Source organism: Aspergillus pseudotamarii (genome assembly GCF_009193445.1).
Source record: "Aspergillus pseudotamarii strain CBS 117625 unplaced genomic scaffold BDV38scaffold_13, whole genome shotgun sequence".
NCBI classification, from domain to species: Eukaryota; Fungi; Ascomycota; class Eurotiomycetes; order Eurotiales; family Aspergillaceae; genus Aspergillus; species Aspergillus pseudotamarii.
In genome coordinates this window covers 291,703-319,327 of record NW_022475027.1, presented here as the reverse complement: position 1 = coordinate 319,327, position 27,625 = coordinate 291,703, and the positions used below count along the sequence as shown (strand labels likewise).

Sequence of the window (27,625 nt, the reverse complement as noted above, 5' to 3'; positions counted from 1 at the left end):
GCTTCTGCGCAGAGGACAAAACACCCACAGCCGCCGACGCAATCTCTTCATTCATGGCTTGGAATTTGGTGTCGTGCATGACCTCCGAGACAGGTACACCAGCTTTCACATCCTCAATCATAAGGTTCTCACGATGGGTGATCTTCTCAGCCAGTTCCACGGTAGTTTGGACATACTCCGCTGGGATAAACACAGTCCCACAGTTATCGGCAATCACATAATCATCCTGGCAAACGGTGACGCCGTCGACCTGAACCGCCGTACCGGCTCCAATCTGTACCATCCTCTTACGCCCACTGATCATCGTTACATTCCGGCCGTAAACGGGATATCCAATGTCGCGGCTACCATCAATGTCCCGACACACGCCGTCAATGATTGTCCCACGGATACCCTTTACTTTCGAGGCATTGGCGATAATATCGCCCCAGCAGGAAACGCCCTCTAGACCGCCGGCGATAATGAGGATGCGGTCGTCGGTCGTGACTGCGTCTATGACCGGCGCGAATGGGTGGGCTGTCGCGCTGGTGTCTGTCTTAGGGCCAACTTTCACTGTGCTAGCGCGGCCAACGATCTTTGGGCAATTCCAGAGAGGCCGGAGGCCGTAGGTGGCTCCTTTGAGTCGAAGAAAGTCCAGGGCATCAGAGACTGCATTGGTGTCAAGAAGTGAGAGCCGGGTTAAAATTCTGGATTCGGTCATGTTGAGTTCGTTGAAGCGCAACCTCTTCTGAAGGGAATGACAAGAGAGAACTGGGTTTCTTGCTCAAGTTGGAACCCGATTGATGCGACATTTTGTCTCTGATCCTAATCCTATTTATAGGCTTCTCATTGCTTTCATCGGCTATTGGCATACCCGTGCCATTCTCGAGTTTTGTCTGATCCGTCTGCGTATCAGCGAAAAGCCATCTCACCACACCAACCGGGCCTTACCTATTAGCGGGAGGTGGTATCCCGCTGTCCACAGAGGCATTTGCTAGGCTCCGTGGGGCTCCGTAGGCGGCAGAGCGGCGTGTGACCCCCCGTGAGAAACGGACATAGAATGGCCGCGCGGGGAAGCGCTAGGGTTTCGCACTCCGTCCAGCTGGCTTATGAGCTAACTTAGAAAGTTGGCTAAAAGCTGGTCAAGCTTGGCCTTTTACGATGACCCCTTGGGCTTCCTACATTGTCCGGAATAAATAGCAGCAACAGAACCACCCTCAGCTACGATGTGACCATCCATGCATTTTCCGAGTGCCAGAATCTGCAAGTCAAATCAACGCAACCATGCGCACAGTGTACCTAGGACACGCACGTGAAGACGACTTGGTCGACGAGAAGGCTCCCAGCGCTGAGAACGTCGAGGACTGTACCGTCATCACCACCATTGACGGCATCCAGGTCCTTGGTCTTCGCTCCGAGGATGCAGACTTCTATCGCAACTTCTCGGACAGAAGGAAGAAGCTACTACGAAAGGCATGAACCAATGACCGCGCTGATAAGAACGGAACTAACAATGCTTGTATCGCAGGTTGATATCAGGCTGGTGCCGATGCTGTGCATCCTCTATTTGATCTCACATCTAGACAGAGCCAATATCGGCAATGCAAAGATCCTGGGGCTAACGGAAGAATTGAGCTTGAGCGGTATGCAGTATAATATTGCTCTTAGCCTTTTTTTCATTCCCTACGTTCTACTAGGTGAGTAGCTGTTAGGGCATGTCATCTCCCTGTCACTAATCAATCTTAGAGGTTCCGAGCAATATTTTGCTGAAGCATTTCACTAGGCCCTCGGTCTATTTGGGTACCCTGATTGTCACCTGGGGAATTATCATGACATTGACTGGCGTCGTCCGAAATTTCGGCGGGCTATTGACAATGCGAATATTGCTAGGAATCTTCGAGTATGTCCAATTAGGCACCGACCTTTCTAATTTTTCTTTTAAAAAAAAGATCTCGTCTTCTGACTCAAACCCAGGGCCGGGTTCTTTCCTGGTTCAGTCTACCTGTGTTCGCGCTGGTATATGCCCAGAGACCTCGCCACCCGGGTTGCCGCATTCTTCTGTGCAAGTGCTCTCTCCGGCGCCTTTTCCGGTCTTCTTGCGGCTGGTCTTAGCAAGATGGATGGCGTTGGTGGATATTCGGGCTGGCGTTGGATATTTATAATTGAGGGTTTGGCTACTGTTGTCTTGGGGGGGTTGACATTCTTTTTGCTAGTGGACTCCCCGCAACTATCTGCCAAATGGCTTGATCAGGAAGAAATCCGGTACCTAGTGATACAGGAATTCATCAAGGAAGGAGGGCAGTTCAAGGAGGAGAATACGAAGACATCGTGGAAAGACGTCGGGGCCATGATGCTGAACTGGAGGATATATCTGCTGTCCTATATTATGCTGTGCCAGTCTGCCTGCAACTACGGTCTGTTCGCGATAACTTAGGGTTGAGACTTCTTGTTGATCCATTCTCTGCCAGGAACGAAATTCACTCTTCCGACCATTACAAAGGCAATGGGCTTCACCAGTACCAACGCGCAGCTGATGACCGTTCCGCCGTATATTGCCGGCGCCATATCCGCAGTGCTGTTCTCCAAACTGTCAGACCGATATTACTGGCGCATGCCATTCGTTGCAGCACCCCTGCTCCTCATCATCACAGGGTATGCGATAATAATGGGTCTCAAGGGCCGGCTGGAAGCCAACATCGGGCCTGGGTATTTTGCAATCATCGTGGCTTGTATGGGTATCTACCCAACCTACCCAGCCACAGCATCATGGGCAATGAACAACCTAGCACCCTCAAAGCGTCGCGCGATCGGTAGTGCGTTCAACATCTGCATGGGTAATACCGGAGGTATTATCGGTAGCTACATGTATCTTGATAAGGAGGCCCCGACCTATCCTACGGGTTTTGGGCTGTCGTTGGCTTTTGGTGGATCGGCTCTTCTGGTAGCTGTTATTCTCGAGCTGTCCTTTATGTATTCCAACAAGCGCAAGGCTAGGTTGACTGAGATGGAGATCCGTGAGACGTATACTGATGAGCAGTTGCTGGCAATGGGTGATAAGTCTCCGTTCTTCAAATACACGCTGTGAGCTTCGTTGTAGTTCGGCTGGAGCCGATGGATACCTTCGCTGTCAGGCTTGGTATTAACTAGTTAGCCAAGTCCCTTTTCTGTATGAATCGGTTGTGTACCTTCCCTTACCCGATTTCATTTTTTTTATAGGCGTATGTTTGGGTTGCTCTAATTGCATTATCCACACGATAATATCAACTGTAGGATATATAAAAGCCACAGAACTTTCTGCTCACTCGCTGGTCCATTGGAGAATTTCGATTTTGACCTGGTGATTACGGCTGAGGAAATGGGTAGTTAAAAGCCTGATCCGAGAATCGTCGAGTATATGCTGCGGGAATGTAAGCAAAGGTTCGATATCAAGAGGAAGGGATTATCCAGACAGCACAGAGCCAATTTCATGATTATCATGTGGCGAGGAGCATGGGTATCCGCTCAAGCTGGATAGTGAGGCCCGGGTCGATGATGGGAAATCTAGATGAACATGTTTATGACTGGAAGTTCAACATATTAGAGGAGATGGCAGATGCGTTGGAAGTGGAACTACAGGTCTAAAAGGAAGTACCGTCCAAGAGTAAGCACGATCTTGCTGCTACTTGTTCTTGTCGAGATTAGACAATTGAACCTTACGTCCCTTCCAAAGGAAACCCTAACATAATGTACATATTGGCAGAGGCAAATGTGGCTCCTTCAGCGCATGTGGGTCCAGACAGGCCGGTACAAATATATCGTCGTGTATCTCGTGTGTGCTATAGTTTGCTTCCATAGTGTATAATGTTTTGGTGTCTAATCCCCTCCCGGCAAAATGAATGATGCGCGCTTCACTCGAGGTTGTTTCACTTCCACCCCACAAAGGAGCGATTGGCTGAGGGAGATACTACACCGGTGCTTTCCTGCTTCAGCTTATCAGTCATATGTAGAGCTACGCTCAAACATGACGTCAAATTTCGCCAGCCGGAGTAGGCCCGGATAATAACCCTAGCCTAGCCACCACATATAAATATGTCACAAGTCTCAGATAAGATTTTGGGAAATAATCACTTCGATTATAGAATTCTATCTCTTTCATCATGCAGCCTATTGTCAGTGAGAGCGTCCTTATTAACGGAAGCCGAATTGCTTATGGGATATACGGCACTGGACAGCCGGTGGTCCTCATTCATGGACACCCTCATCACTCATCTGACGCAATGTGGTCCCGCAGCTCACAACAGCTGGCTTCAAGGTCTACGTGTTCGACCATCTGGATGAAGGCACGGATCCGGTCCGGTCTGCATTGCCGGTCGCACAACTGCGAAAGATAGATAGTATTCTCTGCCTTTCCAGCTATATTTCGTACTTTTATAGCGATCAACAAGATATCATTTTCAAGGCTCTGGGGATGTCGGTTCATTATCCACGGCATACGGTAGAATGGTATCTTTTAACTGGACAGAAGCCCATCGCACAAAGACAAGTATTGATCAAGAACTGGTAAAGGGAGCAAGTGATATGTCAGTCGGATATCTGAGCCATATTCCAGATCACCATGCCTGGATGCTACAAAAGCTTGGCCGAAGAAGGACGAGTGCCTTCGAACCATCTGATATCGGGAAAGTTACCGCCCCAAGAAAAATGAGCTTTGAGATCGAAAGTATACTGTTCAGTCAGAGTGTGAGCGCGTGGAGCGCTGCAATTGAGGTCAGTGCTGTTACCGGGCGGGAAGGGATCGTGGAGGCCAAAATGATCGAGCAGATTAAGTAAACTCTCAAGGGTGGGGTGGAAAGACTAGTATTACTTGGGTAGCAATGATCAGGTATACTATCATTGCTGTTTATTTCTGTGATCTCGAGCGCTTGTGTGTTTCTCTGGCTCTGTCGAGGTCGAAGCCGCTGAAGATCAATAGATCTGAGAAAAGCAATCCAGACAGTTGAGGGGAAGATGTCAGATTATCAAATGAACATCGTTAGATTTAATTTCCACTGTGAAGGCTAAATTCAGTTTCGAACATCGTCATGCTTAAGCCACTGTCACTTGGAGACATCTAATTAACCATATTAAATTTTAGATCACATTTCGTTGTGGTACCATTTCACTACCCACGGCTTTGTCCTGGAATCAGTATCTGGGAGGGTAGAGATTGGATATACTCACATGCTACTCAACTTGTCTATGTCACATCTCTAACCATATTACGCTTAGTTATAGAGGACTGTGATGTGTAGAAATACGAAAGTCTATATGACACTAATTACCTGCATTCCAATGGGTTAATTTACCGACATCTCAGGCTTATCAGCTGCACATCAGATAACTCATGATAAGGACTCGAGAGGCATTCCCCCTCCCTTTATTCCTTTGGAGCAGTAGCTCTATAAAATGCAATCTCCCCACCTGGCTTTTTGCACATTATCATAAAACAAAAAATATTTCAAAATACTAGAGCGGGGAATAACTAAAAGGCTCATCATGGCTTCGACAGATCGAATCCGAGACGACAGCGATCACGTTGATAACGCCCAGGTCATTGCCTCCAGAGCATTGCGCAAAGTCGATATGCGACTCATTCCTCTCTTGTTCATTACATATATGTTCAATTTCATGGATAAAACCATTCTGTCAAGTGCGTCTGTCTTCGGCCTCATTGACGACACAGTAAGCACCCTATCTATACCCTACCGACCACAAAGCCCAAACTAACCACACCCAGCACCTCGTCGGACAACAATACAGCTGGGTATCCAGCATCTTCTACTTCGGTTACTTTTTCTGGGAAGTCCCCACAAACTATCTCATCCCCCGACTCCCCGTCGCAAAGTACATGGCAGCCAACACCCTCTTTTGGGGTGCTGTGGTTGCCCTAACCGCAGCCTGCGTCAACTACGGCGGCCTGCTGGCAGTCCGATTCCTACTAGGCATCGCAGAAGCAACAATCACCCCTGCGTTCATGTTCATCACGACAACATGGTACACACGCGACGAGATCCCCTTCCGAACCGGCATCTGGTTCTCAGGCAACTCCATCGGGGGTCTTGTCGCCAGTCTTCTAGCCTACGGCATAGGACATATCGAGCACCCTCTCCGTCCATGGATGTGGATGTTCATCATCCTGGGCGTTGCCACCTTCCTATGGGGATTCGTACTGCTCGCCTTCCTACCAGATAGCATATCAAAGGCGACGTTCCTTACCCCCCAGGAACGAGAGTTCATGGCCCACCGCGCGCTGATAGCCGGAACAGGACGCACCGAGAAAACAAACTGGAAATGGGAGCAGGCAGTCGAGTGCATCCAAGATCCGAAAACATGGCATCTCTTCGCCATCGCCATTCTAACTCAGATTCCGAATGGGGGTACCCAGAACTTTGGAAACCTTGTCATTAAATCCTTCGGTTTTACGTCGCTTGAATCCACCCTCATTAATATCCCCTCGAGTGTGGTCAGCGCTTCCACGATCACGATTACAGGCTGGATAGCTGGTCGCTATAGACAGATGAATTGCATCTTGATCGTCTGCATTGTAACCTTATCGATTATAGGAAGTGCCTTGATTTATGCCCGCGCTCATCATGTCCCGCTGGGTGCCCAGCTGTTTGGATATTTCCTCCTCGCGACGGGGCCGGGTGCCTTGCCCCTGGCTATGTCCCTCGTTCAGGCGAACTACAGGGGCGTCACGAAGAAAATGACAATGACGGCCATGATATTCGTGGCATATTGTGCAGGAAATATCGCAGGTCCACAGTTGTTTAGGGCGAGTGAGGCGCCGACGTATCAGACTTCTTTTAAAGCTATCTTGATCTGCTATATCATCTCTGGTGGTTTGGCTATCTCGCTGAGGGTTTATTTGCAGCTGATTAATAAGAGGAGGGATCGCGAGGAGGGAGTACAGGGAAATGCGGGTTTGTCGGGGGCTGTTGGGGGGAAAGTGGTTGAGGAGCGTCGACGGGGTAACAATGATGTGTCGGAGCTGGTCAGGTCGGTTGATTTGCGGCCAGAGGATTATGACGATGTGACTGATTGGAAGACTGTGGGGTTTCGATATCGTCTGTAGTGCGTATGATGGAGTCTTATCTGTGACCTGTGTACTCGATATTGTTTACGATGGGCTACAATTCCTAGAGACTTGCCGATTATATGACAGGGCCAGCCTATTCAATCGACTTGAAGGATCTAGTGAACCCATAACACAGCACCGTGGCCTTAGGAGGTGGACATACTTGCCCAGGGTTTTGGCAGTGGTGGATATCCTCCATACAATCAGCCGAGTGGAAGTACCCTTCAATAATCCACGAATATCAAGCCCTTAAGCTTTCGCGGTAGAGAGTGATCTTTTGAAGGTCTGCCGTTCTTGGATTTGGTCACTTCAAGATGTACACCGAGTGACAATGGTTGGCAGTGGGTAATGGAGGTCCGTACCAGATGGATGTCTTTGGGCAGAAAATCAATTTTGAATGTTCTACAATAAAGCCTACAAGATAACTTGCTGGCGACAAACTTGGGTATAGACCAGGACATGCTCTATTCCGCCGAAAGTAATAAGTACCATTAAGTTCCTCCAATGCGAGATCCGAACGATCAAGACAGGCAACGAACACTAGGATTGAAGATATGAGAATCCAGAACGCCAAGGATATGTAGTTGATAGGAAAGAATATGCACAGTGACAATTCGCAATGAGGTTGAGAGCACCAGGCGTCGACAACCTCCCTGCAAATCCTCTATATACCACAAGAAATCTAACGAATCCGGTCCAGCTTGGCGCGGTTCATAGCAATCTGGTCGTCGACGAAATCGCTCTATAACAGAATTAGTTCCTATTCTAAAAACATGGCCGAAAAAGTAAAGGCTCACCTTTTGCATGATACGCTCCAGATGACGGTTCTGCTCATCCAGCTCGCGACCCGTCGCTTTAGAAAGCCCGTGCAACCGGCCTGCAGCTCCAGAAAGCAAGTCCAGATTCTGCTCGATCTCGTCCTCCATCGCCTCATCCTCGCTATCAGCCTCAAACTGATATTTAGCACGCTCGGTAGCGTTCGTACGCACTCGTCCGTTATGCTTGCCGGCTTCACGATCGATCTCTCTGAATGTGCGCTCCATACGCTGGTTGGTGACGAAAGCCTCCTTGCGAGTGCCTTCACGGGTATCACGCTCTTCCCGGTGAGTGTTCAAGATTTTCTCATCACGGTCGCGGCGACGACGGGCGCTGGTAAATGGGTTTGAAACATGGACGGCGAACATGCTCTTGTTCAGCGTCTTCAACTCCTTCGCCTTCTCCTCGGCAATCCGACCTTCTATCGTGGCAATATCCAAGCTCTTCTCGGTGTCGTGGATCCGCTCTCCTTGCGCACCCAAACGAGCAAGAGTCTCCCGACCTGTCTCCTCGGCCTGTGCCGCAATACGAAGGGCATTCCGGGTGGATGCCACATCGCCCTGCTTGATAAACCGGATGTCCTGCTTGATGGTCTGAATTTCCTCTTCCTCCTCTTCCTCTGCGGTAAGATGGCGTTCCTGGTAGGTCGAAGTGGTGTATGCATTGCTACCACCGCCGTATGAGGGGTTGCCCTCGGAGTACGGGGGCGGTGGTGCGCCACCCTGTGGCTGCTGTTGTTGCGCTCTTTCCCTAGCTCCTCCGAACAGTGCATCCCTACCAGCGTCACCGGGATCATTGGGATCGGCGCTGCCTAATCCTCCATAGCCACCAGGGCCATACCGCGACGCGGCCGGGGCCGGACCCCCACCACCAAATCGATCACCTCCATATCCGCCTTGGTTCACAAACTTGTTGGGAGCATAACCTCCCTGGAGCTTGTTATCGCCAGGAACAGTTCCGCCTGCGGGGTTGTTGTGAGCAGGTGGCTGTTCGCCCGCTGGTAAAGGAGCCACTCCGGCATTAATCTTGGCTTTAGTGTAAGGGTCGGTAGGGATGGGCTTTGCATAAGGGTTGGCGGGAGGCGCGGGGCTCTTGTTCTTCGACCTAGAGCCGAAGAGTGCCCGACGGTTAGAGGAATCGTCGTCGTCCTTCTTGCGTCCGAATACCATCTTGTAGTAGAACCTAAATTCAGGGCAAATGGGTATAAAGAGCACACAAAAAGAAGGAAATAGTAAGCACAGGAGGACAGACGATTAGCCACAGAGTGGAATAGACCCAAATAAGAGAGAGGGGAGGAAGTGAGACAGGAGAAAGGAAAGGTAAAACTGGCACAATTAAAGGAGACCCTCCTGAGGAATTATTGGATGGAGAGTCGAGACCCCGTGGCGACAAGTATTACCGGTACCACTTAATTAAAGGGTCCCTGGATAATCAGGCTATCTCGTAACAATACTTGTATTGTACAAGTACATTCATACAAACCCCCATGTGGCAGTGCTGGGCGGTGTAGTCACTAGGCCGGGCTGGGTTTAGCGTGTACCGTCAATGCCTCAAAAGGCGGCCGCCGAAAACATTCAAGGTTGGCTTCTTCGCCTTCCTCTCCCAATCACACGTCCTCAAGGGCTTCCCCAGCAGCCATGGCGCCGTATCCTGGGTCTGATGCTGACTATTTTAAGGACAAGGCGCGTAGGGATCTGTTGACTCTGCTTGAAGGCGTGAGTAAGGCTCCGGGTCTCTCAAGGCACCAACAAATCTCTCGGGCTTAGCTGAAATTGGTGCAGGTGCGTGGGAAGAAGAACCTTGTTGTCAGTCAGGATCTGGCCGGTCCAGTCGGGCTCTTTGTCAAGTTCTCTCTACTCCAAGAGTACGGTGTAGACCGAGTGTTCCTCCTGGAGAATGGCAATGTGGACTCATCTCAACGCAATGTCGTATTCCTAGTTCATGCTGAAAAGACACGCCAGGTGCGGACCGTCGCAGGTATGTCGTTTTCTGCTTACCACCGCTTCGTAGTTTTGTTTCGGCCTGCTCGTTTGATGAATCGCGAGGCACAGGCGTCACACATGGGACAAACAGTAGATTACGCAGATGCCTTCCTACTCTACGTAGTCAGTCAAAAGATCCCTAAATTAAGAATCTTGTTATTCTATATCAGCTCATCCATAAGGCTTTCTTTCTCAATTTCTCCGACTGAATGCCATCAGAATGAGCTGACATCTCTTAGACCAGATTAAACGCCTACAGCGCAATGGAAATGTTGAGCATGAATTCTCTATATTCTGGGTCCCAAGACGTACCCTTGTAAGCAATGCAATCCTGGAAGATGCAGGAATTATCGGGGATGTGAACATCGCAGAACTTGCCGTGTACTTCCTGCCTTTGGAGCAAGATGTCTTGTCATTAGAGCTAGAGGACTCATTCAGTGATTTGTACCTGGTACGCATCAGCCTTACCCTGCGAAAGCATGCATGTTGATTGTTGCAGCACAAAGATCCAGGCTGTGTTTACCTGGCCGCCAAGGCCCTTATGGGTATTCAACAGAGACATGGTTATTTCCCCCGTATCATCGGCAAGGGTGACAATGCACGACGATTAGCAGATCTTTTGCTGCGCATGAGAAAGGAGCTTGATGCTGAAGAGAGCTCTGGCCTAACTGACCTCAGCGCCAGAGGGCTACTCCCAAGCTCCGATACTGAAAGCCTGATCATCATTGACCGTGAAGTCGACTTCGGCTCTGCCCTGCTCACTCAGCTCACATATGAAGGCTTGATCGATGAGACCGTAGGAATCAAGCACAACCAGGCAGATGTGGACACAGCCATCGTCGGCCCAACACCAGTCCCCCAAGCACAAGAATCTTCCAAAGCTCCACAGCAAACGTCTAAGCAGGGACAAAAGCGAAAAGTCCAGTTAGATGCCTCCGATCAACTCTTCAGTCAGCTGCGTGACGCCAACTTCGCCATCGTCGGCGATATTCTGAACAGAGTAGCCCGTCGTCTCGAAAGTGACTACGAAAGCCGCCACACAGCGAAGACCACAACAGAACTCCGCGAATTCGTCAACAAACTGCCAACATACCAACTGGAGCATCAAAGTCTCCGCGTCCACACCAATCTCGCCGAGGAGATCATGCGAAACACCCGCTCAGATATCTTCCGCAAGATTCTAGAAGTCCAACAAAACAACGCCGCAGGCGCCGACCCAACCTACCAACACGACTCCGTCGAAGAGCTCATTGCTCGCGACGTCCCCCTCAAAACCGTCCTCCGCCTCCTCTGCCTGGAATCCTGCATGGCAGGCGGTCTCCGCCCACGGGACCTCGAAAACTTCAAGCGACAGATCGTCCACGCATACGGCCACCAACACCTACTCACGTTCTCCGCTCTCGAGAAAATGGAACTCCTTCAACCCCGTTCCTCCGCTACAGCAATGCTCCTCCCGACAACGGGCACTCAACCAGGCTCCAAAACAAACTACGGCTATCTACGAAAGAACCTTCGTCTCGTAGTCGAAGAAGTCAGCGAGAAGGATCCCAACGACATCGCCTACGTATACAGCGGTTTCGCCCCCCTCAGTGTCCGTCTTGTCCAATGCGTCCTGCAAAAGCCATACGTCCTCTCCCTCATCCGAGGCGGATCCGTTGCAGCCTCCGCCTCGCCGAGCCCAGCCAGTACCGCATCACCGGGCTGGCTCGGCTTTGAGGATGTGGTGAAGAGCGCTCGCGGCGCAACGTTCAGTATAGTCCAAAAGGGCGATGATAAGGCGATCCGTGCCCGACAAACGCTTAGCGGTAACAATGCTACCAAGACAGTCTATGTATTCTTTTTGGGTGGTATTACGTTCACGGAAATCGCTGCATTGCGGTTTATTGCTGAGCAGGAGGCACCCCGGAGGAAGATCGTCATCTGTACCACGAGCATTATTAATGGGGATAAGATGATGGAGGCTGCGATTGAGAAGCAAGATTTCACAAAGACGGAATAAGTGGTCCTGAGATATGAGGACTTTACGAGTAACTCTCATGCATATTTTTATAATCGTCATGACTTAAGTTAATAATTATGCGTGAGAATGGTATGCTAAGCAATTCATACTGAAATCTTGGATAGTTTATACTATTTTTATCTATAGTATCTACATAAGTCAATACTTGAACCCGGAATTCACACCCATCAACCGTCCTTGGTACCGTTCCATCACTTCTCCTAGCTTGACCATGACACCTGCTGCTAATGTTCTGACCTGTTCTCTAGGTTCGTCTCCCTTGACTGCAGGTGTACGGTCGAAAACCTCGCCTGCCCACTCACGAAGCTCGATTACCTGCGATGCGAACTCGGTGACGAGCCGTTCCTCACCGGTGGAGCCCGATGCGACATTCAGATCTACTATCGCGAGGAAGAGAGCTAGAAGGGCAGAGAGGATTGTCGGGTCGTCAGAAACGGGACGCGTGTGAAGCGAGAGGAGGAAGGTCAATGCGTCCTCTGTGACGGTAGGGAGGTATGGAGTATGAGGCCCCATGGTGGAAAGCGTGAGGGTAAGGGTCTGGATGAACAATGTGAGAAGATTAGGAGTAAGGAAGGGGTTGTATGAAGGTGCTGTTGATCTGTATCGTTGTTATAATGAGCCACTGCTCGACATCTCACTAATTAGGTAGTACTCACGAAGAGAACTGCAGCATCATGATCTCAAATCGACTCTTTAGTGGATGGAAGAACCCTTCCGCCAGCACTTTGTAGAGATCCTTAGCTGTAGATTTCTGACGTTGGGCCTCTCGCTGCTTGCGTTGCTTCTCGACCTCCATTCGAGAAGAGAATGTCCGGACTTTAAGAGCGTTCGGGCCAGAAAGCGAATCTGCAGCATTAGCTGCCAGTGGTTGAAGGGATGTCTGTGCTAGCTTCTTTGTTAGACTAGCTATTGGGGATTCATTGCTCGAGTATAACGCTTCCAAATTGGCCGGTAACTTCTTCGATGGGAACGAGGCGTCTGGTAGTGTCGGAAGGCCCAGTGTCTTAGCGTCATTCTCGCCATTCCCAGCTATTTCACGAGCACTCAGACCTAGGCCTGTTAGAACTGCAGATCGTTGGACTTGAGACAGGTCTCCGTCAAAGAACATTGCAGTGAGCCATCGACCCATCTTCAAAGGTTGGGACACGACCAAGGCAATGATACTCTGTAGCCGATACTCATGGAATTTCGGGATTTTGCCTTGCTCTTGTAGACCAACTATGACAAGGGCTAGTTCTTCGGTATTCTCGGCTAGTTCGGTCCCAAAGCCGGTTTTTCGTCTGATTAATGAGGGAGCAGTGCTTATTGCTAGTTCAAAGCGTTCTATGTTTTCCGTGTCTCTTAGGTAGATTATGAGATCACGGATATAGCTAAAACGTATTAGTCATATTTATACGAGAGAATATTCTTGTCCAACTCACACTGGTGTTGTTGGTTTGTTGCGTTGGACCAAGGTTGGGTCCTCGTCTGAATCGTATAGATCTTCATCGGGTTTCTCGTAGGGAATGAGGTCCTCATCTTCTTCAGTGTCTTCATTTTCGGACTCTATTTCTTCGATAGCCACTATCTTCGCTGTCTGTCGAGCTGGTAGTTTCCGAGTAGCCGTTGCCGAAGTAGATGAACTTTTGGCAGGTTGTTGTGGTATGGATGCTGAGTCAGTTGGCACAATTGATGCGAAAGACCCAATACTGTCTTGAGTATTGACCAAGTTGAAGTACCACAAGGCCTCGTCGCCCTCCATTTCTTCGAGGTCAAATTTCATTGCTTTCCCCGGCTGTTCAATGAGCTGCGAAATTGACATCCCAATGATCATTCCAAGAAACCGGGCTTTAGAGGATGACGCGGCCAAACGGTTGGAAACCGTGTTGAGAAACGCACTCGAACGTCCCATTTCCATGATGGCGTTTGAATCAAGTCGCTTAAGGTAACCTGCTGCCAGCAGTAGGACTTGGGTATTCGCTGGGGCATGTCAGTATCTGAAACTTAACAACAATCGCAACGATGTGAGTGTACCTTCTTGGCTCACAATTGGCGCATGCTTAATATAGAACTTGTCACTAGACTGTTCCAGGCTGTTTTTGAGCAACGTCGTCATTGACTCTATACCACCCCATGTTACTAAAGGCTATAAGACAGTGCTGAGTTGGGCTTACCCTTCTGATCTGCAAAGCTAGCCAACAATGCCCGGCGTAACCCGATAGTCTGTATGGAGCCACCCTGGCCCTTTGACAGCCAATCCAGAAGCTGAGTTTGTATATGTTGGCGCTCACCTATGATGCTAGAGCACAATCCTGCAACACCGTTAACACGCTGGTGCAGGATAACCTCATTGCTTGGATCGGTCAGTGCTAAGAAATATTTCTTTTCAAGGTCGCGGAATGTGGCTTCCAACACCGCAAGCTGTTCCATCGGCCGAAGTGTAGCGAAAAGAGAATTATATCGTTCTCGCAGAGTCTCGCTATTGAGCAAGTTGGTATATAACTCGCGAGCCAGGTGATCTGGGTACAAAAGTTAGCATAAGAAATGGCATATGAATAGTGCACAGTACCTGTATAACCAAGGCTCAATGCTCGTCCAGTTAGAGAGGCAACCGCTTTCCAAGCATCCTGGTTATCCAAATCAATTTTTGACACCATATGACAGATGTTATTACCTAACCAAGAGGTATATTGGGGGCCATCTCCAACCCATAAGATCATATTCAGGCTATCAAAATCCCCAGCTAACGTGAAAGCCTCCGCTGTAGCCGAGAGAACCTTGCTAGCAGCAATAAGAGACAAGAATTCTCTCCATGCAACCTGCTTCTGAGTTGCATTGCTGTAGAGTGTCTCAAGATCCGTGTATATACGCAATGTAAGATCTTTGGGCTTCAAGAGAGCAGAAAGGATTGCCAGAATATCTTGAATCTGAATTTGAGAGCCTGATGCTTTCGCCTGCTGGGAGGATGACCGCGCTGCAGCTATAAGTGAGCGAAGTTGAGTCACCAAGCAACTAATACCGGAGACGCTGCTAAAGCATCTCAGTAGAGCGGCCCGTAGTTTATTGTCTTCCGACGTTGACACCTTTGACCTTGCATTCAATGAGGCCCAATGATCAGGGACCGTAACGGTGCCTAAGGCATTGAGTATTTGAGCTGTTGTCGGACTGGGAACTCTAATATCAAAGACTCTTGGAGTTATACATTTGTTTGATGGATCCAGTACTTTAAGAATGCCAGAAAGTCCTGCACGATCGGGTTTCGACTTCAGCACTGTCAATATATAATCCGCGGATGTCGGATCTGCATCAGTGTCGGCTTTCGAAGTGGCTTCATGCCTCTCTAACTCGTTGACAGGCCTCTCCTTGGCAATTGATAGGGGCGTGTCCTGGTCATGAGTAACGGTCTTAACTTCTGTCAGTAAACCGTCCATTTTTTGGAGTAACTGACGTTGGAGGAAAGTAGAATGATTAGCAAAGGTTGGAGGAAATTGTATAAGCGGAGGGGTCACGTGCAGCGGAGTGTATCTGGAACAATCAATCAGTCAATCGATCAACAACTTCCCATCTTCACTACCTGCACTTTTTTCCACCAGATTTAGGTTGTCTTATTTGACTCCTGAGAATTTAGGTGACTCTTGGAGAGAAGTTTTGAATTTATCATCGACTCTTTTGAAACACTCATTTCAGTGGAGTGTACAGCTCGAACCTCTGGCGTCATTAACTACGGATGCGGTGAAACCAACAAATCACGGAGACGTCCATTGTAGCCTTAGATTGAATAGAGCATACCCCGTGTCCAATATGGCTTCCGCAGACTCCCCTCTTAGGTGGTAAGAAGCCCTTTCTGCTCACTTTAGTTATCAATAATCTCGCTCACCCCACGCAGGAAACACCTCCACAAGGTATTAAGCAAGCCGGGACCTTTCAGCGATGAAGACTGGGTGCCTGGTCCCGAGACCATTAGTGCTTTGAAGACATCAAAAATTCTGTATGTTCTAAAGGGATTAAGCAAATTATCGACCACTAACGTAGTCCAGAGTTATGTATGTATACACGCGGACCCTCCTGTTATTGATGGGTATGGTTACTAAGTGAAACGATCTTAGCGGGGCTGGAGGTCTAGGATGCGAGATCCTGAAGAATCTTGCTTTGTCCGGTTTCAAGGATATTCATGTTATTGATATGGGCAAGTCTTTCCCCTATCACTTCGTCCCGTGTACCGCAGCTAACTTTAACAGATACCATTGACATATCCAATCTAAATCGCCAGTTTTTGTTCCGTCAATCTGACATCGGCAAACCTAAAGCCGAGGTTGCGGCTGCTTTCGTAGAGAGACGAGTCAAAGGTGTCAAAATTACCCCTTATGTAGGGAAGATTCAAGATAAGGATGAGGATTACTACATGCAGTTCAAGATAGTCGTTTGCGGTCTCGATAGCATAGAAGCGAGACGATGGATCAATGCTACCCTTATTGGCATGGTTGATGCTGAAAACCCTGAGAGCCTGAAGCCTCTTATCGATGGAGGAACTGAAGGTACTAAACTATATCTCCCAGTGCTATCACAGAAGGCTAACAAGGACCAGGCTTCAAAGGACAGGCACGTGTTATCCTACCAACCCTGTCTTCGTGCATTGAGTGCCAGCTTGACATGCATGCTCCCCGCCCTGCGGTACCGCTATGCACAATTGCGACCATCCCTCGACAGCCCCAGCATTGTATCGAGTGGGCGCACCAGATCGCCTGGCAGGAAAAGCGCAAGGACGACCCTTTCGATAGTGACGATCTGGACCACATTGGCTGGGTGTACAATGCGGCTCTTGAGCGAGCAAAGCAATTCCATATCCACGGAGTCACATTCCAGATGACCCAGGGTGTAGTTAAGAACATCATTCCTGCAATCGCCTCCACAAACGCTGTCATTGCTGCTGCGACAACATCTGAGGCATTAAAGATTGCCACCTCGTGCAACCCGTACCTTGATAACTATATGATGTATGCAGGTGAAGAAGGTGTGTACACCTATACATTCGAGGCTGAAAAGAAACCGGATTGCCCTGTCTGTGGCAATCTCGCGCGTAATATGACTGTCGATCCGGACATGACGCTGCAAGAGTACATCGACACCCTTGGGGACCGGCCGGAAGCTCAGCTCAAGAAGCCTAGCATGAGAACGGAAGAAAAGACGCTCTACCAGCGTTTCCCGCCCCAACTGGAGGAACAGACCAGGGCCAATCTGAAACGCAAGCTCAGAGATTTGGTAGAAGACGGGCAAGAAATTGCGGTCAGCGATCCCGCGTATACTATTGATTTCCGCTACCGCTTGTTGTTCAAATAAGAATAACAGCAACGTTTTACTCTTCATATGAGATATGAGTCGTTACGATAAATACAAAGACTTTCTCTTACTAGATCAAGGCTTCAATATCAATTGTGCTTTTTCTATGTGACAAAAATCGCCCTATCCAGACTCCCAACAAAAGAAGGTCTTGACCAACTTTTCATAAACTGTACAAACTCGCAAAATAGCAACGAAAACCAACGCCGACCATGCATTAAGAATTTTTAACATGAAATGCGGGAATATAGCGTAGAACTCGTTTACCGCATGAGATCCGCCAATCCCCGCTTCCATCTGGCGCATTTGAGCTTCAGGACCTTCACGCTTTCTAAGAACAGAACATCACTATCGAATTGGCCAGTACTTTCGATGTTGAAGATGAAATGGTCGCGCACGCGACCGAGCTTCACCTTGCCCTGGAACTCCTCATGTCTGAGACATTCCCTGCTAACGGTATCCTTGAAGGCATCACGAACAACAGCCTTCGTCTCGCCCTCGTGGCCCTCGTATCCGCTTCCCTGCTTCGCGGCCTCTTCCCGGGTAACAGGCTCCAAACCGATCACGCCCTTAGGGAAGCACTTAGCGAACTTCTTGGCGTCTTCTCCAAGAATGGGGCGCAGAATCTGGATATCGGGAAGTAAACGGTATGAGGCGGTAGCAACAGGCGAGAACTTAGCGTGGTCGGCTCCAATGCCCTTGATACAGTGCATTTCCAGGTCGATCTTCTGACCCGGGCGAAGCTTAGCGATCAGGATGTCTGGGTTGACCGGCTGGATAGCATCCTCGCCAGTAAAGAATTGCTCCTGACGTCCGACAGGGTGAAAAGTAATGTCTCTGGCGTAAACATGCGCATTCTTATACAGCTTGCGGGGGTCATTCTCAGTGGGGTCAGCGTTGGGGTTCTTGGTGCATTCGATGTCTAGTCGCAAGACGATGGTGTTATAATCGGACGGATCGCTACCCTCAGGATCATCCTCCGTAGCCTTCTTAAACCAACGCATCCAGTTTATACCATCCACGGAACCCTTCAGTGGAATCAGACCCAATCGCTGAGCGAGCACTTCATCCTGGATGACGGAGGTGTTGTTGTGAACGAAGACGAACTCGATGGCAACACTGGGAACTTCAGCCATGACAATACGGCGGAAGGCATTTGCGATCGATGCATCAACGCCAATGAGAGAGAAGGAAGATTCGAATCTTTCGTTGCGATGGAACTCAACATTGAATTCCTGTAGAGCAAAATAAAGTAAGCGCACACAGAATTTAAAGGCACGCAAGTGCGTAAAATGCGAAGAGTACACAAGGACTGTACATTTCTGAATTTCTCCAAGTTCCACTCATGCGACTCGCCCGGCCAGTGACCCGGGAAGTCTGTGGAGGGAATGTTGGAGACCGTTTCCAGGTTGATGTCGACGAGCTAGGGCAAGAATTAGCATGGTAAGCAAAGGAAAATTGGTGCTCATATGATAAGTTACCCTCCGGCGATCAAGCTCCGCCTGCGAAGGAACGAGAGGCGCCATGATGAGTGAGCGATTTGCGAGTATCAAGTCGTTGATGATATGGAGGGAAAAATGGAAAAAAGTTCTTTAGACAACCGGCAGTATGTCTGCAAGTCGAAGGCGGAGAGTATGCCTCACTATATTGCACCTGGGAAGGTAGAGCACACTATGGAAGGGTGGCTCGTGATTTTCCGATTTACGTTGAAATGAGAGCTAGCGTGGGTGCAGAATAAGCGGGAACTGAAGGCCAACCAGAGACGGCCTGATGACCATAAGCTCCTCTTCACGTGACCACCCAAATTGTAATTCAGCGCAACCTCCAAGCATCAACCCGTGTAGACCACTCCGCAGAGTCCCTCCATCAATTGCGTCCGGACTGAGGACCGACAGCCTCCAATTCCTCCTCGTCCTTCTCGCCTTTCTTCCGAATGGCTGCTTCCTTTACTCGCCTGGCGGGCAGCGCGCCCAAAAGGCTTTGTCTCCGCCCCTCCAACTTCACCAAATACAATGCCATCCCCAGATCCCGCTCGATAGCGACGACGCTTCCTCGTCGGCAAGCGGAACCGACCAGCTACCAGGCTACCAGACTCATCCCCACTGATCCCACCTTCACAAGTCTGGCTAACAAGGACGGTCCCCAAGAACCCGATGTTGCCGCGGGTCTCGAATCCGAGAGTGAAGGGGTCGGCCGCAAAATCCGTCACTACACAGTCAACTTCGGTCCTCAGCATCCTGCTGCTCACGGTGTGCTTCGACTGATTCTGGAGATCAATGGTGAAGAGATCGTTCGCGCGGATCCTCACGTCGGATTGCTTCACCGTGGTACTGAGAAGTTGATCGAATACAAGACCTACATGCAGGCTCTGCCTTACTTCGACCGACTGGACTATGTCTCCATGATGACGAATGAACAATGCTACTCACTCGCTGTCGAGAAGCTGCTGAACGTTGAAGTTCCTGAGAGAGCCAAGTATATTCGTACACTGTTCGGAGAGATGACCCGTGTTTTGAACCACCTCATGTCCGTTCTTTCTCACGCTATGGACGTTGGTGCTCTTACGCCATTCCTGTGGGGTTTCGAGGAGCGTGAAAAGCTCATGGTAAGCAACATTAAGTTCACCGCAAGCAGATGACAAGGTGGTTGATGGTCAATCCCTCACATAGGAATTTTACGAGCGTGTCTCCGGTGCCCGTCTCCACGCTGCCTACGTCCGCCCCGGCGGTGTGTCCCAGGATATCCCCCTCGGCCTTCTCGATGATATCTACCAGTGGGCTACCCAGTTCGGTGACCGTATCGACGAGACCGAGGAGCTGCTCACCGATAACCGTATCTGGAAGGCGAGAACTCAGGGCGTTGGTGTTGTCAGCGCCGCTGATGCACTGAGCATGAGCTTCACTGGTGTCATGCTCCGTGGCTCTGGTGTGCCATGGGATATCCGCAAGTCCCAGCCATATGACGCCTACGACAAGGTTGAATTCGACGTCCCCGTCGGTGTCAACGGTGACTGTTACGATCGTTACCTCTGCCGTATGGAGGAGTTCCGCCAGTCCCTCCGCATTATCCACCAGTGCCTGAACCAGATGCCCGCTGGTCCTGTCAAGGTCGAGGACTACAAGCTCTCGCCTCCCCCTCGCGCCGCCATGAAGGAGAACATGGAGGCCCTGATCCACCACTTCCTCCTCTTCAGCAAGGGTTACGCCGTTCCCCCTGGTGAGACCTACTCTGCCATTGAGGCCCCCAAGGGTGAGATGGGCGTGTTCCTGGTCAGTGACGGCAGTGAGAGACCTTACCGTTGCAAGATCCGTGCTCCTGGTTTTGCCCACTTGGGTGGTTTCGATCAGGTCGCTCGCGGTCACTTGCTGGCAGACGCTGTCGCCATTATTGGTAAGCCTCCATCAATCTAGAACCCCCGCAGCTTTTTAGGAAACGCTCCGCTAATCTTCAAATCCAGGTACAATGGATCTGGTGTTCGGTGAAGTCGACCGGTAGACAAATAAATACAAGAGGGATCTCCAAAGCTTCTGTAAAACGACTCTAACTTGATTCTTCCAAAGTATAGAAAAAGAAGCAAAGATAAAGCTCTTTTAAAAAATAACCTTCCATCTACCTCTTGGTTTTTCTCCGTGCTCAACTCATCGCGGTGGTGCTGTTGTTGGATCATCATCATCACCTCGCTGTACCAATTCCGTTTTTAATGGCGTTGTCTGTTTCCTATGTTTGTCGACTCTACCTGAATCCCGATCTCTATCTCTTTCCTTGCCATCATCCACCCTGTGTATAGTGACCGAATTTCAAGTTACAATATCATGTGTTAACTAAATGTGGGGTTTGCCATTGTAAATGGTTTAGATTGGTATGTGTAACGTATTACTTTCTTATCAAAAGTGATGCCAATGTAACGTGGTGGAACATAGAAAGATATTTCATCGGTGCGGGGAAATATATATCGGATATCCATAACCCCACAAAGTTTCTTAATGATAAACTGACCGATGGAAAAAATAGGGAAAATAAAGCATCCGACTTCACCACAGAGATGAATTTATGCGAGTATAATATGTAAGTGATAATATATGCTACTTCAAGTTAACTACAAACCCGCTCCTGAAACGCCCATGAAACATGCGCCTATGCAAATGCAACTTGAGAATGGAGATAATAACAATTAACGGCCGGTGCATGAGGATGAATGTATATTAGATCGGCAATCGGCAGCCCTTCGGATAGTCTTGGGTGATTGTAAAAGGCCAGCTGTCCGAAGGGTAGATTGATCCGGAACATGCAAGAGCCGGCTTGAATGGAGACCATCGCTTGAGAAAACAAAAGCATGGTGCTCAATACTGACACTGAGTTGCCCTCGACAATGCCCTCATCCACGATTATACGTTGTCATCATCGTAGAAGAAGTTGATGTCGCGGGGCCGGCGTCGGTTGTACGAGACGAAGTCGCTGTCGCCCGGTGGTCGTTCGTCGCGTGTATTTGCGGTCAGCATGCTTTGAATGCTCATGCAGACACTCTCAACTGTTTGTACAGGTGACCAGCCGGCTGAACTGAGGAGGTCTAGACATATGATTCCGTTGCTGTATATGTGCGGGTGGATCGGGATCGGGCGAGGGGTCTCAGATGTGCTAGGCAATTCGATGAACTGGACTTCCGGCGGCTCTGTGTGATGGAGCGTTGCTTAGTATGATTGAACCAAAAAAAAAAAGAAAAAAAAAAAAAAAAAAAAAAAGTAACACAAGATATGGAATGTAACACTAGGGCGTAAGTTCAAACATACCTATTGGATACTTCGACGAAAACGTGAATTTTAGTCGATAGATCTGATTCTGATAAAGCGGATTTTCGTCCAAGACTCGAATATCCATCTGCCACTCTTCAAGATTCTCCGATTTGGCTATTGATATACCAGGTGGCAGATGCTCCTTTAGCTAAAGTAAATCCCACAGTTAATTCCCCCTGTGCATAATCGACACTTGGCGTGACGGAATATAGCAAAGACATGACGCTGCTTTGACTGGGCCGTAGCCCGTCTCCCAAAACGGCAGACAAAATTAGGGTATGAGGGATAGAAGGGGACGTAGGTACCTTGAGGAGCTCCTGTGATTGCGCCAAGTTAGTCTGCGAAATGCTGATTCAACGAGGGGTAAATTACCTTACTCAAGCGTTTACCCGCAAACATGGTGAGAGATATGTTTTTCGGAGGACTGATATATTGCTTCTAGTAATGCGGAATAGGTAATTGTCGTGAAGCTTTTTCTTCGCACGCTGGTTACTCCCATAGGTAGCAAAATCCTTGAGCCGCAAAGATGTATGACGTCTGACTCTTAACGTGGGGCGATTTACCGCCGCGGAAATGTTGCAACGACGAGAGGAAGGTTGAGGGAGGGGAAAGAAGAGGTGAACAAACACAGGAGAGGATCAAAAGTTGTCGAGACGTAATAGATATTGCCCGGAGAGCGTGAAGAAAAAGAATGAACCGGCCGAGATCATATAAGAGATTCAACGACCGCCTACGGGGCGTACCTTTATACACCCCCCCCAGTCGATCACCTGCCTGGGGCTCACTTCCCCGACACCCGTCATCTGATTGGCCCACGCACCGAACGGTCAATGGTGGCCTGGCACGTGATGCCTATCCACCTGATAAGGTCATCCCCAAAATGACTACGAGGACAAGTGCTAGTGTATCTGATGTTGAATACTGGAAGAAGAGTGAAAACTGTTGATGGTATGGATACGAAGGTAGAAAGAGATAGTCCAGTTAAAAGATAAAAGGAGTTGGAAGAACAAGTACTGAAAGTTCTCAAGAATAACAATAGTTACTGTATACAACCATTCGAATTATGGATGGGGAATCATGAGGTTAATATTCACAAAGCAACTCAGATGATGCGTCTTGACCTCAAAACTGGTCAGAAAAGGATGAACGAGCTCTCACTTTGAACGCCATAGCATAACAGAAATCAAGCATGGGCATTTTTCTCTCGAGCCTCACGTTCGAGCCTCTCGCGTTCTTCGGTGTCCTTCTGCTCACGAACCTTGGCAAGAACAACTTCGCGGAAGATAGCTCCGCGTGCGACCTTGCTCAGACTCCGCTTCTTTGTTGTACCAGCCTCACCCTCACCATTAGCTGGCGACTCGGCTGGGGCGGTTCCAGATTTGCCAGAGTCCTCAGCAGACGCTGCCATGTCAGCAGGACTAGGAATGTCATCCTCATCCTCTTCCTGCATCTTAAGTGCCTCGATGCGGTTGGCCAGTTTAATGATCTCAATGCCTCTCCTGAGGCGAGACCTGGCGATGTAGGCGCGGATTTCAGGCAGCAAGTCACGGTCGCTGGCAGATTCGCCCTTCAACCAGGAATGTTTGAGGGCTTCCTCGGATGTGACACGCTTTGATGGATCCGGCTGGAGCATCGTAAGGATGAAATCCTTGGCATCCTGTGAGACGTCACGCCAGTAGCGTTCATGGAAGATAATGCGGCCACTACGGCATTCTTCGATTAGATCGGTCAGGCTCTCGGACCGGAAGGGCGAATAGCCACACAGTAGGGTGTATGTGATGACACCTAGAGACCACATATCGACAGCCTTGCCGTGGCCTTGCTTGAGCATAACTTCGGGGGCGGCATAACCGAAAGATCCAGCCATGCTAGTCAATACTTCACTCGGACTGTCCAGCATCTTGGCAATGCCAAAATCGGCTAGAACCAAAGGCGAGGATGGGTCACGGGTGAGGTAAAGCAAGTTTTCCGGTTTCAAGTCTAAGTAATTCAGACTCAGCGTTAGCGCATGACACAGTATTATACCATGGAAGAGGGTGGAAGGTGTAAAACGAACCTCGGTGGACAATATTCCGTTCATGCAGATAATTGACTGCGTCCAGCACTTGCCGAATAGTTTGAGATGCATCCTTCTCTGTAAACTTTCCGTAGTCGCAAATTCTATCAAACAGTTCACCGCCGGTGGCTAGTTGAGTGACAATGTAGAATTTGTCCTTTGGCACCGTTAGACTATTGACACTGGTATCGCGCGGTAAAAGGAACCCACCTTAGATTCGAACCAATCGACAAAATGAACAATATTTGGGTGGTCAAGGGCTTGCAACATCTCCAACTCATCGTAAACCATCTGCTCGTTGCCCCGGACATTTTTCTTCAGGATGATTTTCACAGCGACTTTCCCACGGCTGCAATCTGCCTCACGAACAATACCGTACGTTCCAGCACCAAGTGTTCTCCCAAATTTGTACAGTTGTCTAAAGCAAGCCCTCACTGGTTACTAGCTGTCCAATGGTATGTCAAGGAATCATAAACCGCAAGGGAAATGCCGTACTTTTTCTCATAACTCTCGGGCTGTCCCGACAGCTTGTTGAGCATATTAGTGACTGTAAAGCAAAACCATGGTCAGCGCATTTGTCACAATAACCTTCAAACGTCAAGGCAACACGGTCGGTAGTCCAGGGGCGAGTCAAAAAAAAAAAAAAAAAAAAAAAAACCCGGGCGATGTGGTATGTTCAGACCATGTAACCACGAGGAGATAAACCATAGCCAAAGGCTGGCGCCATTGCTCCACAGAGCTACCACAACAGTTGACGAGAGCATTTCACAGACTTGGGCAGGCATGGAGCACGCCACCGGTTGATGTAGAAAGAGAAATAGGCTTCAACAACGGGCGGGGCAATCAAGAAGAAAGAGCAACATTTCGACTCCGTCCAATTGACAAAACAAGATACGAAAGCGATGAGAAAACGAAGAGACTCACAACTCATTGTGCCTGAATGGAATGACCGCTCTAAGTCACTAAAAATTAAATGTGCGGCGAGCTAACGCAGTAGGCTTGATGCCGATGAGACCCCGCACGCGAGGAGGGATTGGCGGGGCGGAGAGGAAATCGTAGTTCAGAGAGTCGAGAGAGGCAGGCTATTATGATTATCGTTCAGGTATAGACTGAAGAAAGATATCACAGTCAGTGAGGGAGGGGGGAAAGAATGCTGCTGTAGGGGAATGTTGATGAGATGGTGCCAGCGACGCAGATCCTCAGATGAGCCGTTGAACTGAGAAGGCCGTCTCCATACTTGATTAGGGGGCGGGGTGAGACTGGAGTAAACAAACGGTACTGTACCTACTTGAACGGTCGCGGTAAGTATATGGCGGAAGTTACCTTCCACCGTAAGGATATTGAAAAGAAAGGAGAGGGAAAAAAATTCAATTGAACAAAAGATTTGAGTCGGCCTCAGGCGTGGACCAATATAAAAGATGAAGGTTATGAAACACCAGCCCGAGAGTAAACCAGAGGAGGGAAAGTGAAGGTGGGCATTGGGTAACGTAAGTTCACAGTCTGGCCCCTCCGATAGAGTTTAGTTGAACCCCCGTGGCTGTGCTCGGAACGGATTTGGGACAGCGGATTGGCCCACTTCCGTTGTCCATTAATTTTGCATGTGGGAAAAAGGACCTCCGACAGGCAACAGCCACAGTTTTTTTTCAGCCTTGTCCCACGTACAGAGTAGTAAGAAAAGTATTTTACCAGGCTTCCTTTTTTTTGCTCCCTCTTGATCCTCCTTCCTTTCCCCACAAATCTCAACAATATCAAAAGCCAATTGGGCAATAAAAATACGCAGCCAGGAAATGCACTATTATTGACAAGACCCATGGAGGGGCTCTTCTCTAGAGCAAAATTAGAACAACTAGGGAATTCTAGGTACTTCGTTTTCGTATCATGCGTGTCAACTCTAGTGGCTGAGTCTTTAATTTAATCTGACAGCCCTGCCGTTTTGGACTGAGACCTGGCTGGAGGTTACCATTTAAACACTAGCCTAATCTAGATGACCATGTACTAGTAGTCATCCAAACTGGTGTCTTGGCCATCTTGACCAATTCAGTAGTTGTTACAGCCTATCAATCTTCCAGGGACCAAATATAGCTCCGAACTTTCCTCTTCCCGATCTTTCTCTTTCCCCCAAACTCATGGGTAGTTACAGTTCCCACTTGAATGTCTACCAAATTTGAACCAGAGACATTTTGATCTAGAAACATCCATGCCTACGTGCCTATCATGTTCACACGCATGTAAGGGGGAGGGCTTTCTATGATAGCTCCTTGTGAAGCTCAAGCGATAGTTGTCGGGTGGATGCATAACCCGAGCTGTTGGAGGTTCAGCATAGCTTCCCACTGTTGCGCAGAGATCTCATGCTCAGAAAATGCCCCAATGAAGTATGCGTGCTCAGCTACAGACTTTTAAGTCATCTTATGAAGCTATTCTTATATGAAAGTTGAATGCATTACCACATGGACAACTAGGAAATTTATTATGCAGGTTTGAATAGACTAAATATAAGTATATTCACTTCCTCACTCGGTAGGTAGAAGATAGTAAAGTGGACCGTCAGTTTATATACTTAGAGAATTTCAGATTTCTATACGGTATATGTTCTGGGGGGCTAAAATCCAAATAACTATTCATCTTGGAAGTATCTTATAAGATGGCAGATACTGTGCCCAATCATATTCTCCCCTTTTGGTCCTATATAGCAAAGAGAACGAAAGACAATCAGACACACAGACATATACCGGACGGAAAAAAGACAAAGACTTGTTAGGTGACGACAGGAGAGGCAAACTTCCCGCAGCAAATCAATCCTGATCGTCATGCACGGAAGATCGGCAGACCAATTGACCATTCCTATTGAAGATATTGGAGTCTGTAGGTCTTAAGTAAGCACTTGAACTTCAAAAAAGCCAAGAGATGAAGATGAAGAGGTCTCATACCCAAGGTTGTATTCTTTGTGACAGTATGACCCCATACGGCCATTTTATCCCCGCCTATCTTGCAGTCGCAAGTAAGAAGTGAGGGTTTCTTTGGGTCCGTCTCCAATTGACACGAGATACAAGTGTCGAATGCAGCTCCACTATCGCCAGTATGTTAGTGAGAGTTTCTTCTCCCCCTTTTGCAATCAATCCCCAACAAACACGGTGTACATACTCGACCTTGAACTCGAGCCGATGATCTTGATTGTACGTATAACAATGATTCAAGTCCAAAGAACTGTCTTGATACTTCCCATCCCAGTCGGGACACGTTGCCGAGATTGTATGGGACGTAGAATTGTCCAAATGCCAAGATTTGCAGTTTACAGTAAAGTTGACCATTTTGACGTCAGGCTCGGCGGCAGCCAAAGCTGACAAGATAGAAAAAGTAGCCACTGAAATCCAATGCATAATCATCAAGTACGAACGCTTCTGTACGAAGTAGATTGCGAGAATACCTCATAGTTCGTAAACTGGCCATAGCCAAGCTATTCATGCTCCCTCGGACTATGGATGTAGGTACTGCGGTAAGATCAAGATGACTTAACTTTCTTTGAGCATCTTCTCTTGTGTTTCAAAACCTGAACGGGACAAACATTATAAT

The 27,625-nt window shown here is 48.7% G+C and overlaps 11 protein-coding genes across 11 annotated transcripts; 6 read left to right on the top strand and 5 right to left on the bottom strand.

Moving 5' to 3' along the window:
• Positions 1-133: 133 nt before the first annotated feature.
• BDV38DRAFT_290782 (major facilitator superfamily domain-containing protein) lies at positions 134-3,064 on the top strand (the record flags this gene model as incomplete). Its single annotated transcript, XM_032061565.1, has 6 exons — positions 134-370; positions 449-604; positions 1,508-1,676; positions 1,726-1,879; positions 1,954-2,393; positions 2,448-3,064. The coding sequence occupies 6 exons, from the start codon at positions 134-136 to the stop codon at positions 3,062-3,064; spliced, it is 1,773 nt and encodes a 590-aa protein (XP_031916092.1).
• Positions 3,065-5,493: 2,429 nt separating this feature from the next.
• Positions 5,494-7,072, top strand: BDV38DRAFT_280495 (major facilitator superfamily domain-containing protein; the record flags this gene model as incomplete). Its single annotated transcript, XM_032059321.1, has 2 exons — positions 5,494-5,679; positions 5,735-7,072. The coding sequence occupies 2 exons, from the start codon at positions 5,494-5,496 to the stop codon at positions 7,070-7,072; spliced, it is 1,524 nt and encodes a 507-aa protein (XP_031916091.1).
• A 252-nt stretch (positions 7,073-7,324) lies between these two features.
• On the bottom strand, positions 7,325-9,266 carry BDV38DRAFT_240870 (putative plasma membrane SNARE protein (Sec9)). The gene is made up of 2 exons (XM_032053945.1): positions 7,873-9,266; positions 7,325-7,817 (listed from the first exon to the last, which is right to left on the bottom strand). The coding sequence occupies exons 1-2, from the start codon at positions 9,058-9,060 to the stop codon at positions 7,758-7,760; spliced, it is 1,248 nt and encodes a 415-aa protein (XP_031916090.1). The 5' UTR covers positions 9,061-9,266; the 3' UTR covers positions 7,325-7,757.
• Positions 9,267-9,436: 170 nt separating this feature from the next.
• Positions 9,437-11,872, top strand: BDV38DRAFT_280493 (Sec1 family protein; the record flags this gene model as incomplete). The annotated part of the gene is made up of 5 exons (XM_032059320.1): positions 9,437-9,470; positions 9,524-9,606; positions 9,673-9,868; positions 10,113-10,324; positions 10,373-11,872. The coding sequence occupies 5 exons, from the start codon at positions 9,437-9,439 to the stop codon at positions 11,870-11,872; spliced, it is 2,025 nt and encodes a 674-aa protein (XP_031916089.1).
• A 159-nt stretch (positions 11,873-12,031) lies between these two features.
• On the bottom strand, positions 12,032-15,303 carry BDV38DRAFT_290779 (telomere length regulation TEL2 family protein; the record flags this gene model as incomplete). Its single annotated transcript, XM_032061564.1, has 6 exons — positions 12,032-12,491; positions 12,550-13,263; positions 13,315-13,852; positions 13,907-13,993; positions 14,047-14,391; positions 14,442-15,303. 6 exons carry the CDS (start codon positions 15,301-15,303, stop codon positions 12,032-12,034), a joined length of 3,006 nt encoding a protein of 1,001 aa, XP_031916088.1.
• Positions 15,091-15,990, top strand: BDV38DRAFT_240862 (uncharacterized protein). The gene is made up of 2 exons (XM_032053944.1): positions 15,091-15,702; positions 15,759-15,990. The coding sequence occupies exons 1-2, from the start codon at positions 15,674-15,676 to the stop codon at positions 15,961-15,963; spliced, it is 234 nt and encodes a 77-aa protein (XP_031916087.1). The 5' UTR covers positions 15,091-15,673; the 3' UTR covers positions 15,964-15,990.
• A 35-nt stretch (positions 15,991-16,025) lies between these two features.
• On the top strand, positions 16,026-17,289 carry BDV38DRAFT_240861 (uncharacterized protein). Its single transcript, XM_032053943.1, has 3 exons — positions 16,026-16,058; positions 16,111-16,407; positions 16,458-17,289. The coding sequence occupies exons 1-3, from the start codon at positions 16,055-16,057 to the stop codon at positions 17,207-17,209; spliced, it is 1,053 nt and encodes a 350-aa protein (XP_031916086.1). The 5' UTR covers positions 16,026-16,054; the 3' UTR covers positions 17,210-17,289.
• A 51-nt stretch (positions 17,290-17,340) lies between these two features.
• On the bottom strand, positions 17,341-18,907 carry BDV38DRAFT_35651 (DNA-directed RNA polymerase core subunit RPC40). Its single transcript, XM_032063215.1, has 3 exons — positions 18,691-18,907; positions 18,528-18,632; positions 17,341-18,444 (listed from the first exon to the last, which is right to left on the bottom strand). The coding sequence occupies exons 1-3, from the start codon at positions 18,733-18,735 to the stop codon at positions 17,473-17,475; spliced, it is 1,122 nt and encodes a 373-aa protein (XP_031916085.1). The 5' UTR covers positions 18,736-18,907; the 3' UTR covers positions 17,341-17,472.
• A 1-nt stretch (position 18,908) lies between these two features.
• BDV38DRAFT_35715 (NADH-quinone oxidoreductase subunit D) lies at positions 18,909-21,024 on the top strand. The gene is made up of 3 exons (XM_032063216.1): positions 18,909-19,814; positions 19,879-20,599; positions 20,667-21,024. Exons 1-3 carry the CDS (start codon positions 19,143-19,145, stop codon positions 20,702-20,704), a joined length of 1,431 nt encoding a protein of 476 aa, XP_031916084.1. The 5' UTR covers positions 18,909-19,142; the 3' UTR covers positions 20,705-21,024.
• Positions 21,025-21,594: 570 nt separating this feature from the next.
• On the bottom strand, positions 21,595-22,398 carry BDV38DRAFT_280488 (ubiquitin-conjugating enzyme E2; the record flags this gene model as incomplete). The annotated part of the gene is made up of 4 exons (XM_032059319.1): positions 21,595-21,878; positions 21,997-22,147; positions 22,219-22,316; positions 22,377-22,398. 4 exons carry the CDS (start codon positions 22,396-22,398, stop codon positions 21,595-21,597), a joined length of 555 nt encoding a protein of 184 aa, XP_031916083.1.
• A 304-nt stretch (positions 22,399-22,702) lies between these two features.
• Positions 22,703-25,526, bottom strand: BDV38DRAFT_240847 (serine/threonine-protein kinase). The gene is made up of 6 exons (XM_032053942.1): positions 25,344-25,526; positions 24,980-25,164; positions 24,551-24,602; positions 24,266-24,473; positions 24,056-24,212; positions 22,703-23,979 (listed from the first exon to the last, which is right to left on the bottom strand). Exons 2-6 carry the CDS (start codon positions 24,984-24,986, stop codon positions 23,183-23,185), a joined length of 1,221 nt encoding a protein of 406 aa, XP_031916082.1. The 5' UTR covers positions 24,987-25,164; positions 25,344-25,526; the 3' UTR covers positions 22,703-23,182.
• Between the last annotated feature and the right edge of the window lie 2,099 nt (positions 25,527-27,625).

What these genes read in the sequence shown, in the direction of transcription:
- BDV38DRAFT_240870 (XM_032053945.1), bottom strand. Translation starts at nt 9,060, where the DNA reads ATGGTATTCGGACGCAAGAAGGACGACGACGATTCCTCTAACCGTCGG. An exon ending in TGGAGCGTATCATGCAAAAG is followed by an intron (nt 7,818 to 7,872) that starts GTGAGCCTTTAC and finishes ATTCTGTTATAG; the next exon opens with AGCGATTTCGTCGACGACCA.
- BDV38DRAFT_35651 (XM_032063215.1), bottom strand. Translation starts at nt 18,735, where the DNA reads ATGGCGCCTCTCGTTCCTTCGCAGGCGGAGCTTGATCGCCGGAGG. An exon ending in CGGAGCTTGATCGCCGGAGG is followed by an intron (nt 18,633 to 18,690) that starts GTAACTTATCAT and finishes TTCTTGCCCTAG; the next exon opens with CTCGTCGACATCAACCTGGA. An exon ending in ACTTGGAGAAATTCAGAAAT is followed by an intron (nt 18,445 to 18,527) that starts GTACAGTCCTTG and finishes TTTGCTCTACAG; the next exon opens with GAATTCAATGTTGAGTTCCA.
- BDV38DRAFT_240862 (XM_032053944.1), top strand. Translation starts at nt 15,674, where the DNA reads ATGGCTTCCGCAGACTCCCCTCTTAGGTG. An exon ending in GCAGACTCCCCTCTTAGGTG is followed by an intron (nt 15,703 to 15,758) that starts GTAAGAAGCCCT and finishes CACCCCACGCAG; the next exon opens with GAAACACCTCCACAAGGTAT.
- BDV38DRAFT_35715 (XM_032063216.1), top strand. Translation starts at nt 19,143, where the DNA reads ATGGCTGCTTCCTTTACTCGCCTGGCGGGCAGCGCGCCCAAAAGGCTT. An exon ending in AGGAGCGTGAAAAGCTCATG is followed by an intron (nt 19,815 to 19,878) that starts GTAAGCAACATT and finishes TCCCTCACATAG; the next exon opens with GAATTTTACGAGCGTGTCTC. An exon ending in AGACGCTGTCGCCATTATTG is followed by an intron (nt 20,600 to 20,666) that starts GTAAGCCTCCAT and finishes CTTCAAATCCAG; the next exon opens with GTACAATGGATCTGGTGTTC.
- BDV38DRAFT_240861 (XM_032053943.1), top strand. An exon ending in TATCGATGGAGGAACTGAAG is followed by an intron (nt 16,408 to 16,457) that starts GTACTAAACTAT and finishes AACAAGGACCAG; the next exon opens with GCTTCAAAGGACAGGCACGT.
- BDV38DRAFT_240847 (XM_032053942.1), bottom strand. An exon ending in TCGATTGGTTCGAATCTAAG is followed by an intron (nt 24,213 to 24,265) that starts GTGGGTTCCTTT and finishes ACGGTGCCAAAG; the next exon opens with GACAAATTCTACATTGTCAC. An exon ending in ACGGAATATTGTCCACCGAG is followed by an intron (nt 23,980 to 24,055) that starts GTTCGTTTTACA and finishes TGAATTACTTAG; the next exon opens with ACTTGAAACCGGAAAACTTG.